Raw genomic sequence first — 16,206 nt, 5'->3', positions numbered from 1 at the left:
CTTTAATAGAGAAGAAAGTTGTAAACTCTGAAGTGAAGATGAGTTTTGTCACTAACTAGTGGGCTGAGAGATATGCATATGAGATTTTTTTTTTGTATTTTTTTTCATCAAGCTTTGTAACAGGGACATTTTTGCTTTTTGTTGCTAGGAGAGGCTGCTGGTTTTATATCTGGCCTGGTGAAAAACATCTTGTCCATGACACAGCTCAAAAAGTGTTTATGCTGTAAAAAGCATAGGTAATAAAATATTCAAAAGGAGGAATTTCTTAAAATTAGGTAGACAGGAATAGTAAATTAGAGCATGAGCCAAGTATGTGTAGATGCTTGATCCAAGTCTTTGTAGCTCTGATACACCAGAGATCCTGTGGAAGCTGGATTCTTTGGTGGGGAGCTCCCACAGCTTTAAGTATCCAAAAAGCTTTAATGAATAAATACGTTTCCTTAGGGTCACATAAACCCTTTTTTGATTCTTTGTGTTAAATCTGAGTGATAGGACTTGGAAGCAGGTGTTAGAGAGCGCATATGGCTCCATTTGGAAGACAGCAGAGAAGCCTCAGGTGAGGCTATGGGAGGGAAAGGGAGAAAGGGCCTTGCTCCCTGTCCCTGCCTTGCCTGCAGGGGAGGCATCAAGTGAACCTTGCGCTTTCTCAGTCAGTCAGCTTACAGGAAATCAGCTGGCCCTGGTTTCATTGCTCATGGAAGCACATCTTTATTGTCTTTGTGCAGTTCTTAAAAGGTAGGGTAAGTCTGCCTGGGCAGGGAAGCTGCTGTGCTTTTTTGTCTCGCTTAAGAAGCAGCCTTTGCCTCTCGTTTGAAAAACACAGATATTTTCGAGATAGTGCTTTGACCCTCCCAGCTGGGTAGTGTCCCTGAGCAAGAGTTCTTTATGGAGGGAAGTTGGGAAGTGCTGGTACAAAAGTGTTAGAATGACAGCAAGGACATTCCCCAGTATCCAGCTGCAGTCTGAGCCATAACCCAAGTGTTGCTGGCAGTAGAAATCATTGCAGTTGAGGAGCTTTAGTGCTGTTAGCAGGTGATTCACCTGTAACTGTTCTGCTCTGGAACATGGTTCAGCTCTCTGCTTATGATGTACTTCACTTAGTTATAATTTTTAGAGTTTGCAATCCTTTCATCTTTAAATGTAAGAAAATAATAAAAATTGAACTATGTGCTCCTACTCATTAGCTCTTGGTTTAAAGAATTAAATACTGTATTTATAAATTATATTTAAATAACATGCGTTGAAAATCCAGCATTTAGCTGTGATTCTTACATGTGACTGTTATGTTTAACACCCTGGTGGAATGTTTTGGCACATTCAGAGCTTTGTATTCACTTTCCTTTTTTAAATCTTTCCTCACCTTATTTGACCTTTGTGACTACGCTGAAGCAATTAACTACTCTGAAGCAATTAACTACACTGCTCCACTTCTCCTGCTCTTTCTCTCTTTTTTTGGTTGTTCCAGTGGCTTTTCCTTGAAGGGAGTGCTCCTCATCGTTCTTCTCCTTATTCCTTTGAGATTGTGATGGCCCATTGTTGGTCTTATCTTCCATTTGGTATTTCTGGGCAGTCCAGTCTGCCCTGGTGATTTCATCTGTTGCTGTAGCAAAGCTGTGTTTTGCCCCATCTCATTTGTATTGCCTATTTGCCTTGCCACCCCTTGGGTGAAATATGGCCAAAATCACATTCCCTGTCATATCGATACACAAAATTCCTCAAGTTCAGTCACCATTTATCCTATTTTTTTTGTCACTACTGAGAGCACTCACCAGTCACTAAGGCTGAAACACATGGCTCCTCTCCTGGAATCTTATTCTGTAGTTTCAGACTAAAGAGTGCTTCTGAAACTTTGCCTCTCTCTGCATGCAGCATGAGCTGTCCTGTGTAGGGGTCTGAGTCTTGTTCTGATTGCCATAGGATCCATCCTTATACTGCTCCAGGTGCTGAGCTTAACCAGTCACTTCAGCATATGTTTTCACTAAAATAATATTCTTCCTATATTGCTGTCCTGGAATCCTCTTTCCCTGTAAAACACACACACTTCTTGTTTTTATCTTCAGTACCACTCACAGCCCTCTCTGCCCTATCATTTCTCATTCCTTAAATTTTCCTGTTCTTCTTATAGTGCCATTGTCAAAACTCCCTTCGCTTGTTGTTCTTGTACCGCTCTTTATCGGCTCCTCTTTATGCCTGGCAATGCCTCTTGGAAGTGACCTTTTCTTCTCCTTGAAACCTTAAAATCTCCATCCATGGTGGTACTTCTCTTAGCTGTACTGCAGCATGGAACTACTATGAACATGAAGTCATCAGAGATCCGTGGACCTTTGAGTATGAGTAAATTATGTGTTGGAGTGAGCTTAGAGATCCCAGACCCCAGGGGATCAGGAGAGCAAAGGTGTCCCAGCTCTTCCATCACTACCTTGGTACCTGCACCACAGCGTAAAATCCCTAATTGTCTGTCTGTGGTGGTGCAGTGAGATTGGATGGAAGAGGCATTTATGTGCTTAGTAAGCTTAATGAAGGGGTACATGCCCTTACTCGCATCATCCCCAAGCCCCACTGACCCCTTGTTCAATATGCTTCAGGACTGTTGCAGGACTTGATTTTTTACATCATTATCATGGACGATTCAAATGATGCTGTATTGATGCCATGAATATGGGGAGGAAACAGATCACTGAATAAGTTATGTCATTTTAACTGATTGTTTATACATTGAAATTTACTTTAAGAAAGAGTGATTTCAGGATAATTTTAATGTGATTAAATTTGCACTGTAATTATGTTCTCTGTATCCTGAGTTCACGGCCGTTACATTTAACTTAATAGCACCAGTGTAGCCATGTATTTATGTGGTTTACTTCCTTTATTGGCATAGGTAGAGTGTTTCATAAAGAGTGGGAATTTTGTGATCGTACCAAAGCTCATATGAAGCTTTCACAGCTTTCTGTGAAAGTTAGAGGCAGAGATACATTTTGATATATGCTGTGAATTTGTGTGCTAAGTGTGTAAAACGGGGACATACAGAAGTTGGTTAAATGCTCGTCAAGTTTGCATGCCTTAGACTCTATGAAATCTAGAATAAAAATTGAAGATGGGAAAGATAATTTGATGATCAGGGCCACCTGCCTGCCCAGGTAGTGTTGGTGGCTGTGTTTGGTTTGTTGTTGTGTGTGTCCCCCAGCATGCTTTTAAACACATGTGTAGTTTCCCCTTACTTTCCACTGTTTTCCAGATATACAGGTGTGTATTCTGTATAGCAACACTAGATTTGAAAAGCAATCACATGTTATTCATCAAGTAAATAATTTTCTTATTTCCCTACTCAACATAATTTTGCACATGTCAGCATGACAGTTCAGTCAACTGATTTCTCTTTACATGAGTGAAAAAAAAATGCTTTGTTAATAAGCCTTTGTGGAGTGGGTTAAGACTACAGATGTTCCTGATGAAACATAAAATGCTTTTGAAACACTTCAACTCTGACTCTGGGTTTGTGTGGTAATCAAGGAAAGTAGTTGATGAAATTCCTAAATTATCGTAGGCTTGTTTTAAAAATAAAGTGTGTTCTTTAGGCCAGGTCTTCAAAGTAAATTGGCTGGAACACTTTAAATACTGTACTATTAAATTGGCTGGAGTGCTTTTCATTTTAATAACAAGTCATTTTAATTTTTTTTTTTTAAATGTGAGCTGGCATTGAATCTCTGAAAATCTGACAGTGATTTCAGAGTGTGTATGTTCCTTGTCTTCCCATAACACAGGAAACATCTTAGTAGTTATTTTACATTTCTTTGTTGGGGAGGAGACTGTTCTATTGTTTGAAAAACTGAAGGGAGAACAAGGGGTGAGTGTGCTGATGGAGATGAATGAGGAGCAATATCATAAATGTCTGCCGTGTAAACATCAGCTGATGAGGTGGATGTTTTTAAAATTTATTTTTTAATGTCCAGTGATTCCGATTCTTGTTCTGGTTATCTTGACACCACACATAAACTGCATTAATCTTCTTTACTGTAAGTGTATTGGAGTGTGTGCAGATGAGAGCGGAGGGCAAGACCAACTGGTTTAGCCAAACTCAGCATCACAGATCTCTGTCCCGTCCCCTATTTTCGAGCTGTCTTGACTCTGCTTGTGGGAATATTTATGTACTTTGTACACTGCATTAAAGTTTCATAGTCTTGGCTTGTATTGAGGCAAAGGCAATGTAAACCCTGCTGTTTGGAGGCTGAGTGTGTCACATGGAGATGCTGCTGCTCTCCCTCAGTTCTTCATTTTCTGTGGCGGTCTGGACTTGGTCCAGTCTCTGCAAGTACAGGACTTCAAAGGCTGCCTGAACAGTTTGCAAAGGGAATGCTGTTCTAGTTGTCTTCTTTCTGTGGATTTCTTGGAATGTGTCCCTGTGCTTTTTGTACAAGGGAGAATGTAAAAAATTGAGCAGGACTCGATGAAAGGACAGAAATACAGAGCCAGTGTAAACCTCCACTGGCTTCTGAGGGGCTTGGGGAAAATGACTGTGGGTTTCTTAGTGCAGTGCTGCTTATTGCTGTGACCTGAGTTTGCACCAGATTGATGAAGAAGGCTTTAGCCTCATAAGCTTTCGACTGTTTGGTTAAGCACATCTTTCTGGTATGGGATTTCTTTTAAAATTTGCTTCAATATTTTATAATGTATAAGCTGTCATCTGGCATTGTATGAACCCATTTTTGATTTGTAGTGATATCTCACTTTACAAAAAATAGTTTAGATGCTGTTTGAGATGGTGATGTAAGAAGGGGATAGAGCCACAAGTCAAGAGGTGCTGTGGTACACCTCCCAGCAGTGTGATGTCTTCTGAGATAGTTTTTTGGACTACGTGCAGGTTTTACATGTCTTGGTAGCTGGATGTGACGTTTTCAAGTGGATCTTCTCTCTCATATAAAAGACAGAAATCAAATAATACTGAAAACTGAATCAAATTGGAAAACAAGTATTTTTCTGCTTCGTTGGGCTCTTGGGGATAGTGTTAAGTATCTCTCCTGCTATAGGGCTGGAGGGAGCAGGCTTCACAAAAAAATGAAATGCATGAGAAAGGTCGCTGAGCTTTAGGAGTTTTGTTCACAGGGTATTGTGCTAGTGCACTAGTTGCCCAGGAGTGATTTTTCTGGTCAGAAAGGAACCAGACATGGGGATCTGTAGCACTGCGAAGGGCATTTTCTACGTGGCTTTAGTTAATCTGACTTGGTTAATTACTTTTTCTTTTTAAAAAGCCTAGATAAGAAAGTCGAATGCTATATTTTTTGTTGTTATTGTTTCCCAAGCTGGAGCAGGCCTATAGGTAAATGCTATTATTCCATTATTTCATTGGATTTTTCCTCTCTGTATGAGTGATTGATGCCTTGTTTTATACTTCAGCTGTAAACTTCCAGGGGCTGGTGCCCTTGTTTGATTTGTGTTTCTAAACCTTTTGAAGCACTCATTGCTGGGAAGACACTAGAAAAGTGCTTTTTGAGCTTATTTCATGTATTATTAATTTACATACCCGCAAATCATATCAGAAGTATGGTTGTTTTTCCAGTAGTTGAAGATATATGTAACATCTTCTGTGTAGGATGGAAAACCTGGGCAAACCTGCGGAGGCTTTATGCAGCTGAGTATCCCCAGGTGTTTCAGGTGTAGGGCAGCTGAATTCTTCATCCTGCTTCAAGCACAGATAGAAAGGAGTGGCAGAAAAAAGGTCCAAGTGAGAATTTGATGAGTGCAGTTTCTTTATGAGCCAGATGGGTGTGCAATTAGCAAATTTTTGAATATTTTCAGGACACAAAGTGTTTACTTACTGTCTATTGTGGTTTCATGTTCTCTGGCATTTGTAGGGTTGATGTGCAGTGCATTTCAAAATATCACCTGCCTAAATGGTGAGCCAGTCACTCATATGGTTTAGATGTTTTTTGTGTGGTTTTGTCTGCATGTGATCTTTATTTCTATTTCTGAGGTGGTCATAGCTCTGTCAAAGTCAGTGGGAGTTTTACAATTGTTTCTTCATCTGCATTTGGGATTAAACTCTGACCTCCAAAAATATCAGAAAGTCTTATTTTGTTTCTGGCAAACTACGGTAGTAACAGAGAATACTATTAATTGTTATGCCTCTGTCTTTCTGTTTTGGCAAATATCTCTTTAGATCAGTCTGGATTATGAATGTTATGTTACAATCAAATCTGTCTGACACTCCTGCTTCATGCATGGCATGAGATAGCTGGGAAGCAAGGAGTTGGGAAACTGAGCTTAGCCAGAGCAGCTCAAGTCTTGTTAACACCAAAGTGGGAATTAAAGCTCCCAGATGTAGCAGTTTTGCTGCAGTTACCTAAAGGGGCTCATAGAAGAGCATCCAGGTTGGTCAGCAGGAGCCTGAGGTCCTCCCTCCATGGGGCCCGGAGCCAAGTGCACTCAAGCCATGCAGGCAGCTTGAGCACCCCGAACTCCAGAGAAGTCTTCTCATTGTTCCTGGAGTTCTGCTGGATCTTCATTGTGCCTAGAGTCAGGGAAACTGCTTATTGGCTTGCATATAGAATCAGGTCTTTTGTTTAAGAAACAATACATGAACAACTGGTGTGTGTATGGCTGGAGGGAACAGTGCAGCTGATGTTACGATTTTATTGTGACTCTGTATGTGAGTCCTGATAAGCCCATCTGATCAAATAACAGATTGTTTTGGGAATGTGAGTCTGAATGTTGCATTACATTTTACAGAAGGGTAGCAACGTATCTTCCAGACGGAGCGTTGTATTTCGTGAAGCCTTTTACAAGAGCTGGTGACAGACCGGATAGTTTGTGTGACTAAAGACTTTATTTTGTGAGCCTCTTAATTTCATTGCAAGTATACTGCTAACATATCAAAGCAATTTATTTCAGATTTTGTGGTCTATTCTATCCATTTTAATAAATACACCTATTAATCAGATTATCCTGGTATTTAGTTATGAAGAACCGCAGAATTTCAAAGATAAGTATTGTTACATATCACAACATTTAAATTTCTGTAATATTTCAAGTCTGCTCTCCAGGAATAAATCTGCAGTATAGTTTCATTACTTCACTTGCAAGGCAGAGGAGCTGCTGAAGCGGGTTGCTGGAATTCAGTGAACAAGCATTGCATTTAAGTAAAGCACAGATGAAAGGGCAATATCTTTGGATTCTGTTTTGCAGCTGTTGCAGTCAAGACAACTTCATTGGGAAGCCCATTGAGGGAATGACTGAATGTAATGCAAAATAAAATACTGAAGTTTCCCAACTTACTTTCAGTTTGTCACTTTTAGTGTCTTTTTCTTGCAACTTTATAAAACCCTGAGCACTTCTCAGTCTTTGGTGCATTTATGTCTGTTGTTAAATTTTTGTAAAAGTTTTGTAAAAGTTGATGGCTTGCCTGATAGGAGTATGCAGAAGAAGAGCCACTCTCCTGAAAGAACCTTGCCATACCCATGCAGACCTTGTCAGAGGAGACACTGAGGGAGTGGGGATACATTTTCTGGAAAAATACAGGTCAGATGATACCAGTTACCAAATATTTCTGTTTGTGAGTGTAGCAGTTGATGGCGAGACATATTGGGGAAGGCCTGAGTTCTGCTTCACCAGAGTCCTTCTCTAACAGCAGCTGGTGGTGGATGCCTGGGTAGAAGCAGGAGAAGGATCTAGTGGTACTTTTCCCATCCTTGGGTGGTGTACCTAAAAATACTGTGAACAGTGATGGGAACACCAGTGCATAATACAAGCTTTTCTTACGAGGTTTAAATATAAATAATAAATATTTTGGATCTGAGGACTTTCCCTAAATTTTCCTGGTTGCTGATGGATATTTTTCTTGCATAACCTAACGCTTTCCTCTGCGCTGGTGCATCAGTTCGAGGTTCCAGGCATTTGGGAGTAACATAGTGAGAAGAAGCACTTTGTGCCTCACCTTTTTCTCTGAAAAGCTACGTTCGTACATGTGCAATGGTGGCAGCATTCATGCCCCTTTGTGTATGCATGGGACACGTCAGTAGTAGTTGAAACTCCACATCCATGAGCCAGGTGAGTTGGAATTGAAGCTTGTCACAAAGGAAGAAGTGATGGCAGTAAGCAGGAAGTGGGAAAGAGAAATGAAGGAATTTTACCTGAATTAATAAGACTTTTAAAGAAGGTTTTAGGTTTTCATGATTTTAAAGAAGTGAGCCTCAATTAAGCAATGCATTTCAAGAGTTTGTTCCCTACTTGTTAATGCCTAGTGGCATTCATTTTTGCCTGCATTTCTTAAATAGGAGGATATATCCATTTTATGAGAGTCCTTGTCTATCCTGCTGCCTCTTGATTTTCTGACAGTTCTTCCAGTAGGGTGAAACCCCATCATTATGTTTATCCTGAATTCTCTTGTCCAGATTTCACTATCAATACTCATAGGCAATACACATAGCTTTTTAAAAATTCTTACTTCTCGTGTGTGGACCATGTCTGTCCCTTGTTCCATGTCCTTACTGTCTTTCTTCTTCTGTGTTGTCTAAACTCTGTCCCTTACCAGTCTGTCTCCAGTTATCCTCTTATTTTGTATTTGGCTGACAAGGCCTTCGTTCAGTCTATCTAAAAAAAGAAGTAATGTGATGCTGTCTCCAAGGCAAGCTCCTGCAAGCTGCTGGTGCTATTCCACAAGCTGTCCTGATATGTGAACACCAACAGGGACATAAACAAGAAATATTTATGAATTTCATAAATCCAAGGGGAAGCTGATCAAATTAAAAAAATGAGAAAGGTGGTAATATATAAAAAGTTGCTTTTAAGCCTGACAAACTTCTCCTGCTCTTTAAGAACAACTGATTTAAGGATAGCACCATTATATATTAAAATGCATGAAGTATTATTTTGAAATATAAACCATGAAACACTAATTGTAGCACAATATTCTCTATTAGAGGAAGCAAACATCTAAGAAAAAGCTGGATTGTCAGGTGAGGTGATTACTCTGACATAATTAATTGTCATATTTACCTGGGACTTCTGGGAGGTGAGAACTTCAGAGAGATCCTTTGGATGAGCTGCTAACGTTTCCTGACCAACAGTAAATGTATATTGCCGTTCTAGTTCTGGGTGACTACATTGTTAAGTATTTCATAGATATCTGGTTTTGTGTGGTATTAAAAAAAATATTTATTCTTATGTTAGAAACTGTTGAAAATAACTTAGGAGTTCTTCTGATACAGCAGATGTTGACCCCACAAAAGCAAGTCCTGCAACTGTAACACTTAAGACTCAATGTGTCTCTTGCCTATGGTAGCGAGACTGGTTATGCAGAAATCCTCATATGAGGCACCAAAGTTTTTTTTCAGAATTTTTTTTTAGCATTTCTCCAAGACCTCACCACAGCTGACAATACCTTAGAAACAAGGATGTTTGATACTTTTGTAGCAGAATGTATTTATTTTATTATTGGAAGTTGTTGCGAAAGTATGTAGGCTTTTGTATAGTGTATGTTTTAATGAAAATTTGATGTGATAGCACACAGTTCATAGCATAGATCTGTACTAATACACATTACTGCATAATGTTAAAGTTTTATTTTACTAATTTCTAAGTTTATCATCTGATTTAGGATACTGCACAGTATCAAGGATGTTCCCAGTTCTTTATAACACGGGTAATTTTCACTGAATCGTTTCAGATAGTCCAAATTGATACATGCAGCCTACAGGCAGGGACATTTTAAAACCAGCTATAATTAAGAATACCCCCAAATGATCTGAAAGCTGGTAGATAACCTGTTGGTAAGGTTATTCTACCTTTCCCTATGGAAAATCCGATAGTTTTAACTTCTCAGTTGACAAAGTCTAGTTTGGAATTTTTACCTTCCTGGAGGCTGTTTCACATTGCGATGGATTTATTGGATATCGTCTGGTTCTTAATTAATGAGCAAGAATGAATAATGGGTATATACATGGAAAGCATGGGAGAAGTAAAGGTCAAGTTTGCAGGAGCAGAGGTCAAAGCCTGTTTGATAAGGCGTTTCAGCATTGACTGTAGAATTGGATTCATCTCTGGTTTCTTATTTAACTTTGTGATTCCATGCGAGTGTCATAAAACAAATGTTTTTCCAAGAGATCATGTGCTAATTATGTTCCCATTTTTCTGAGTGTGATGTTTGAGATATGAGAGGCTGGTTTGTGGAAGCCGTATTAGGAATACCAGAGAAAAACCTATTGCGAAATGAATTTTGTCTTCAGAGCTTGAAAACTGATCGATGAATAGGTTTGGTACTCTGTATTGAACAACAACATGAAATACATTACTGAATAACTATTCTATAAATGGATAGCATCCCTTCTACGCAGCAGACAGTAGTCTTGTAAAAATGATAAATGATCATTTAATTAAATATCATAATGCATATTCCCAAGAAGGTTGTCTTAAGGTTTCGCAGCCCATTTTAAATCCAGTTTTAACTCTACTTCTGAATACTTCACTTTGCAACCTTAACACAGCCTTCTGAGTTTAATATAAATTGTAAATAGAAACAATATGTGCAGAAACACTAGTGCATTTGTACATGAATAAAGGGTAACATGTGTCATGGCTTTTGTAAATACCTGGGTGAATGCAGAAAAACCTGTTGCCTATCTGGCCGCTCATGTAGGCAAACAAATATCAACAGAGAAGCCAATACAAGTTAGCAGTGCAAAAGCTGCCTAAGAAACTGAGATTTTTTTGCAAGTCTGTCACTAGGTGGAGGAACTCCAGACTTTGCTCTTTTCACTATTAGAATGAAGAAAGAAGCTCAGGTATTTGCAGCTGAGCTAGAAAACTGAGGGCTTTTGTACTCCTGCTCTCTTTCTGCCTCTCCTCAGTGTGAGACATGTGCTGTTCTGGTCCTTCAAGCTGGAGGCGTCTGGTGCAGGTGCTCAGGGATGGTTTTGGTGGCCTTCAGCAGAGAGCACCGCCCAGCAGCTCGTCCCCATGAGAGCATTCAAGAGGCATCAATGCCACGGGCCACCACTGGAGTAATCTTGGTAGCAAACCTGTCTTCCAGAGAAGCTGTTCTAATGTGTAGATACTGTGGTCCATGCAAGCCATAGGGATTTTTGGAAGGGGGCGTTGGTGTCGGGAGGATCTGGCCCCTGAATTCATCCTTGGGATTGAGGAATGATAAGAAGGTGCAATGGAAGTGCCTTGGTTGTGGCAACAGCTTTTCAAGTCCAAATTTTCTAATCTGGAACCTCTTTAGATGGATGGTACCTTGCTGCTGTGTTGTGGGTTCATAAACTAGGTGGCAATCTGTTGAGACTGGAAGCATTTTGTTGCAGTACTTTGCAGATATATAAAGCATAAGAGGCTTTCGGTTTGTATGTCTGATATATCAGAATAATACCTGCAATATGTATGCCTGCAATAAACAGAGAAGCTCAAGTTGATTAATTAACTATTGAGGGTTTATTGTGACAATCTACAGATCAGATGGAAGATGTGTGTTCCTTGCACAACTTTTTCCTCTCCTGTATTTTTAAATTACCTTGGTTGAACAGCACGGCTGCAGCTCGTTCTGTGGTGACGTTCTTTCCTTGCTACTCACTGCTGGTAGAGAGAGGAAAAAACCCCAGGCTTCCTGGTTTGAAAAGCTCAACTTTTGTACTCCAATGTGTATTAATACACCTGAAAGTTCAAAATAAAGAAACAGAAATGCTTAATTTACTACTTACTGTGAGTCTGAAATCTGGGTGGCTCGCAGTTTCTCTTGCCGTGACAGCAGATGGGCTGTTTGCTCGTTTTTTTTAAAAAGGGGAGTTGCTACTTTCTGTCAGCTAACAAGCAGCCCTGGTTGCTCCTGGGCTCTCCTTTTCCTGAAAAGAAAAGAAACTCTGAAGTTTTGAAGGGAAGAATGGGACAGTTTGAAGATGAAAAGGAGCAGAGTGCAAAGCTGGTGGCAGGGATGTGCTGCATGGGTCAGTAATGGGGCTGGCAGGGTGGCTGGGCTGCCGCGGGAGCCAGCGCAGCTCCCCGTGGGGGAACCTTCTCCCCAGAGTGGATTTCCTTCCTCAGTTCGGGGTTCTTTGTGGTCAGCTGTCCGTTTCCTACTTCATTTAGGGAGTTTGATTTGGTACATTCTGCTCGGAGCTTGACCACGCTGAATACTGTTGCACCGTTTTCCTCCTAGTGTGCATTTGCTTTTCTGGAAGCATTTTTTGTTTTTATTAAACATCACAGTTGTGGTGTGTTGGTGACTTTCTTATTTTTTTATCCTGGTGTTTTTCACAACATGACAGGTGACAGCTTTCCTCCATGTTACACATTTGTGTATGTCAGGTACAGAGTTTTTCTATGAGTCTATGTGTAACATATATAAAAGGAACAGAGGTAGCAGGCATCACTTCTTTTATGTAGGTTGGCATTTTAATTCAAAATAGAGTTGGTATTAATAGTCACTGCATGTTCTAAGAAGATACAAGGAAGCTTTTAACTGTCACATTAGCATTTCCCAAAGCCTAAACTTTTGTAGTAATTAGTCCAAAGTAGCTGAGGTAACCTTAGGAAAAGACACATTGTATACCTGTGGACTGGAATATTTAGTTCTGTGGTTGGCAAAACTTGTATTCCTTTTAGAACAGCTACTTGTAAGAGAACAGTTACAAGTGAAAGTATTTCTAGATTTCTTTTATTTCTGAGATTTTCTGTTCTTTACCAACCAGAGCTTCTACCTTATTAGGATAAACAACTGATGTCAGAAACAGTGTCTTGCTAAGTAAGGCTATAGGGAAATGTATATATTGCAAAATGTTTTCTTCACCTGCCAGATTTTTCTCTCTGGTATTGCTGCTTTGTTTTTTAGTTTTTTTAGTTTTTGCTTTTTAGTTTTTCTCCTCTTTCTTGGGTCTTCAACTAGAATGAGAAGGTGTGCAGCTGCAAAATGGGAAAAAAAGCATATGCCAGAAGCTTGGAAGATCTTGAGTGGCATGGAAGAGGCATATAGGGAACAGCAGCTATTCTGTACAGAGCCTAATGTACACATACACTGCATGTACTACTTGAAGGACTCATTGCCACAGTGAACTGTGGCTGCAGAAGTTATAGGTGTGGTATGAAACGGTTGAAAAAAATAACAGAAGAAAATACATCTATGACTCTTACATGCAAATATATGTATAAGCATGTAGAAAGTCTGTGAGTCACATAAGGGAGGAGTATTGCAAAGGCTTTACAGGCTTTTGCTTGTCTTGTTTTTGCATTTGTTCCCAAGTACGCATTTCTCAGTACTCAGGATGGACTTTTATATGATCTCATGCATTTTTGAAAGACCTCAGTATCACACTAGAGACTCGAAAATCCTTGAGTATGGACCTTCTGTGATTTTCTTTTTTAATTATTATTTATGTTGCCTTTGACCAAGCTGAAAACACATAGATCTGATTCAATATTCTGGTGAGGGTAGTAGCTGCAGAAGGGGTCTTGTTTTGCTACCTGAGGTCATTGCTCATTCTCGGCACACTACAAATAGCCTGAGTCAATGAAACAGCTGCAGTTGTGCTGTGCATGGTCTTAAGGGATCTTGCTATTTTAGGCTTGCACAGATGGTCCCGCTCCTTATGCACCGTGACTCGAGCTCTGGGCCGAGAAGGGGCTCTGTATCAGTTGTACTGACCGGTGACCATAGCCAGGTTTGTGGAGATCACTCTGGCTCTGTAGTGGCTGTCAGTGTTTCTCTAACCTGACATGAGTACATGTATATATTGCCTGTCCGTAACTGTGATGTTTTCTTACATGGAGTTTTTTGCTTTTATTGTTTCTCAGTATTTTGTGGGCAATCATTGATGCTAACTGCCACACTAGGGAGCAAACTGCTGATAGTGACTGGGTTCTGTATCTGGCTTCATGCACATCCCTGTTCATGTTAGAGAGGATTAAAAGCAAGAGAGTCCTTTCTCTGATTGAAGCTGTAGCTCATCCTTGTGTTTTGGAACATGAGTGATATTCCAGTCAAAACCCATGATGATTAAAAAAGCCAGCTTTCATATAGTAAGAAATTTTCTGTTGCTAAATACTTTAATAATTAATTGGATTTTAGATGCTGTAAGTAGTATTTATAGCTCAAAAAATTTTGCCTTGATTTTTTTAGTACATTTTAGGGAACATCTGACTTCGCCTAGGAAGTTATGTTTTTGTTAATAGGGCTGCTATCGTACCTGTGGCGCTGTTGCTCTGGAGGAGCTTGCCTGGAGCTTCTGCTCAGGAAACTTTTTCATTACATGCTGTGATATATTGCAAAAACATTTGTGTGCTATTATTTTGATTAGACACTTCAAAGATGTTACAGACTATTCTTTTTTTAAACTTTATTAGAATGCTAATTTTATAAAGGTGTTCATAAAAAATAATCATCTACATCACTTGTAGAGCTGTTAAATCCTTTTATTTTTCCTTTGTACCTACAGATGAGCGGGACAAAGTACAAAAGAAGACCTTCACAAAATGGATAAATCAGCATCTCATGAAGGTCAGTTGATATTTTTGTGATGTCTGGATGACTGTTACTACAGCAGTGATTGTGTCTTTTACTAAATGTTTGATTTCAGGATGCAGCTGCATTACATGTAATAAGGAATACTTTAAATTGTGAGATTTATGCATGTACTTTGTCTTTGAGGAGTCATGGGGGATTTGAAATGCTGCTGTCTGATATCCCAAAGTGATCATGATTTGAATACTTGAATTTGAAATTAAAATGAGTCAAAGCCTAAGAGACGTGATTTCTTTCTACAAAGAAAGAAATCTTTCTACTCTTCTGGCTTTAGAGTGTCATGGCTGTCGTACCACGGGTAAGGCAAATGAAGAATGCTTGTTTTTTTCTTTAAATAGTGTTTTGAGGGCAGGGAAATGACCTTGAGAAGGATGGCTCTAGATTGTCCTGTGGCATCAGTATGCTGCTCATGGATTAGAAATAGAGGCTTTCTAGAGACAAAAGTCGCTTTTCAAATCTTTCTTTTGAGTAGCAGTGAACTCTGTCTCAGGGACAGAACACACCATTTTAACAACATGTACAGCTTTTAGTCAACAGACAACTAAAAGCTGTGAGTTCTCCTTCACTGCATGGCCCTGCAGTTCTAAATTTAATTTGCTGTTTCAGTGCCAGCTGTCTAGTCCAGACATTTCTCTAGAGAAGCAGATTGTATAATTACTTCACATAACTTGCTTTGATTTTTTTTTTTTTTTTTCCCTCCCAGAGGTTGAATTCATGTAAAAGTCACATTAAATAAAAATGTATCTGCAAACTGTCAGAGTTGAGATTTAATTAAGGATTATAATATAAGGATTATAATGTTCAGGGGCTGTTGGAAAGATCTGCTTATATTTGTATTTAGAGAAAAATATTTTTATTTTTTTTTTAGGAGTTAACTTAGTTATTTATCTGATTCTTGTGGCTGCTCTTGTGGGTATTTAGGAAATATTGGACACTGAGGCAGAACAAAATTTCTTCAGGAATGTTTAAAATCAGCTTTTTTTTTTTTGACTCCTCAGTCTTCTAGGAGATGTGGAATTCTGGTTGCACATCTTTTAAAAGCTCTTGAAAATGGCATGATGTGTGGAGCTAACAAGGCCTGGGTATGATGTTGGTCTCAATTTTGTCTTTAGCAAGTGACCTGTCATCCAGAATGTATCTTTTGGTCCTTCCCACCATGCCAGATCCATCAGGAGTGGTCCTGACATCAGTCTCAGTGCAGCACACAACCTTTCCTGCTCATACCAATAGGTTTTCCTTTGTGGACTTAATACTGGTGTAGAAACAGCTGTTCCAGAACCCCATCTGTGCAGACACCTCCTCACTGTAATCCTGAAATACCTGAGTGGCCCCATGTGCTTGCAGAAGTCTTTTACTTGCTAATGAGAAAAGACTGCAGGCTGCAGACCCGTGGCCTTCCCTTTCTGGATTGTACTTGAAATTTACAGTGTAAGAAATATATCTGTTGTCCAGTAATTCAGACGAATTAGATTTAAAGAAAAAAACATGCAGGCAGATTGCCACTACTCTGGCAGCAAAAGGCAATCTCCAAATTAACCATCAGACATTTCTTCTTTTAACTGATGGTAATTGTTACCATGTTTGTAGAGGCTACTAATTTTTTATGTATTAAAGATGCAGTTTTTTCTGTGAAATGAGGAAAAGCTTATCTGAACCTTTTTGGAGAGCAATCCTTTAATACAAGTTAAAAACAATGCCTATTTTTA

At 39.4% G+C, this 16,206-nt stretch overlaps 1 protein-coding gene across 1 annotated transcript in view; it reads left to right on the top strand.

The window, feature by feature from the left end:
* The window catches only part of LOC308038617 (dystonin-like), a gene marked incomplete at both ends in the record, with an annotated part of 310,764 nt that overhangs the window by 81,550 nt on the left and 213,008 nt on the right, over window positions 1-16,206 (top strand). The window contains one exon of the mRNA XM_080341395.1: window positions 14,415-14,476. Coding sequence (XP_080197521.1) covers window positions 14,415-14,476 — 62 coding nt within the window. The remainder of the gene's footprint in view (window positions 1-14,414; window positions 14,477-16,206) is intronic.

Source organism: Nesoenas mayeri (genome assembly GCF_963082525.1).
Source record: "Nesoenas mayeri genome assembly, chromosome: 3".
Lineage (NCBI taxonomy): Eukaryota > Metazoa > Chordata > Aves > Columbiformes > Columbidae > Nesoenas > Nesoenas mayeri.
This window is presented reverse-complemented; position numbering and strand designations above follow the sequence as displayed.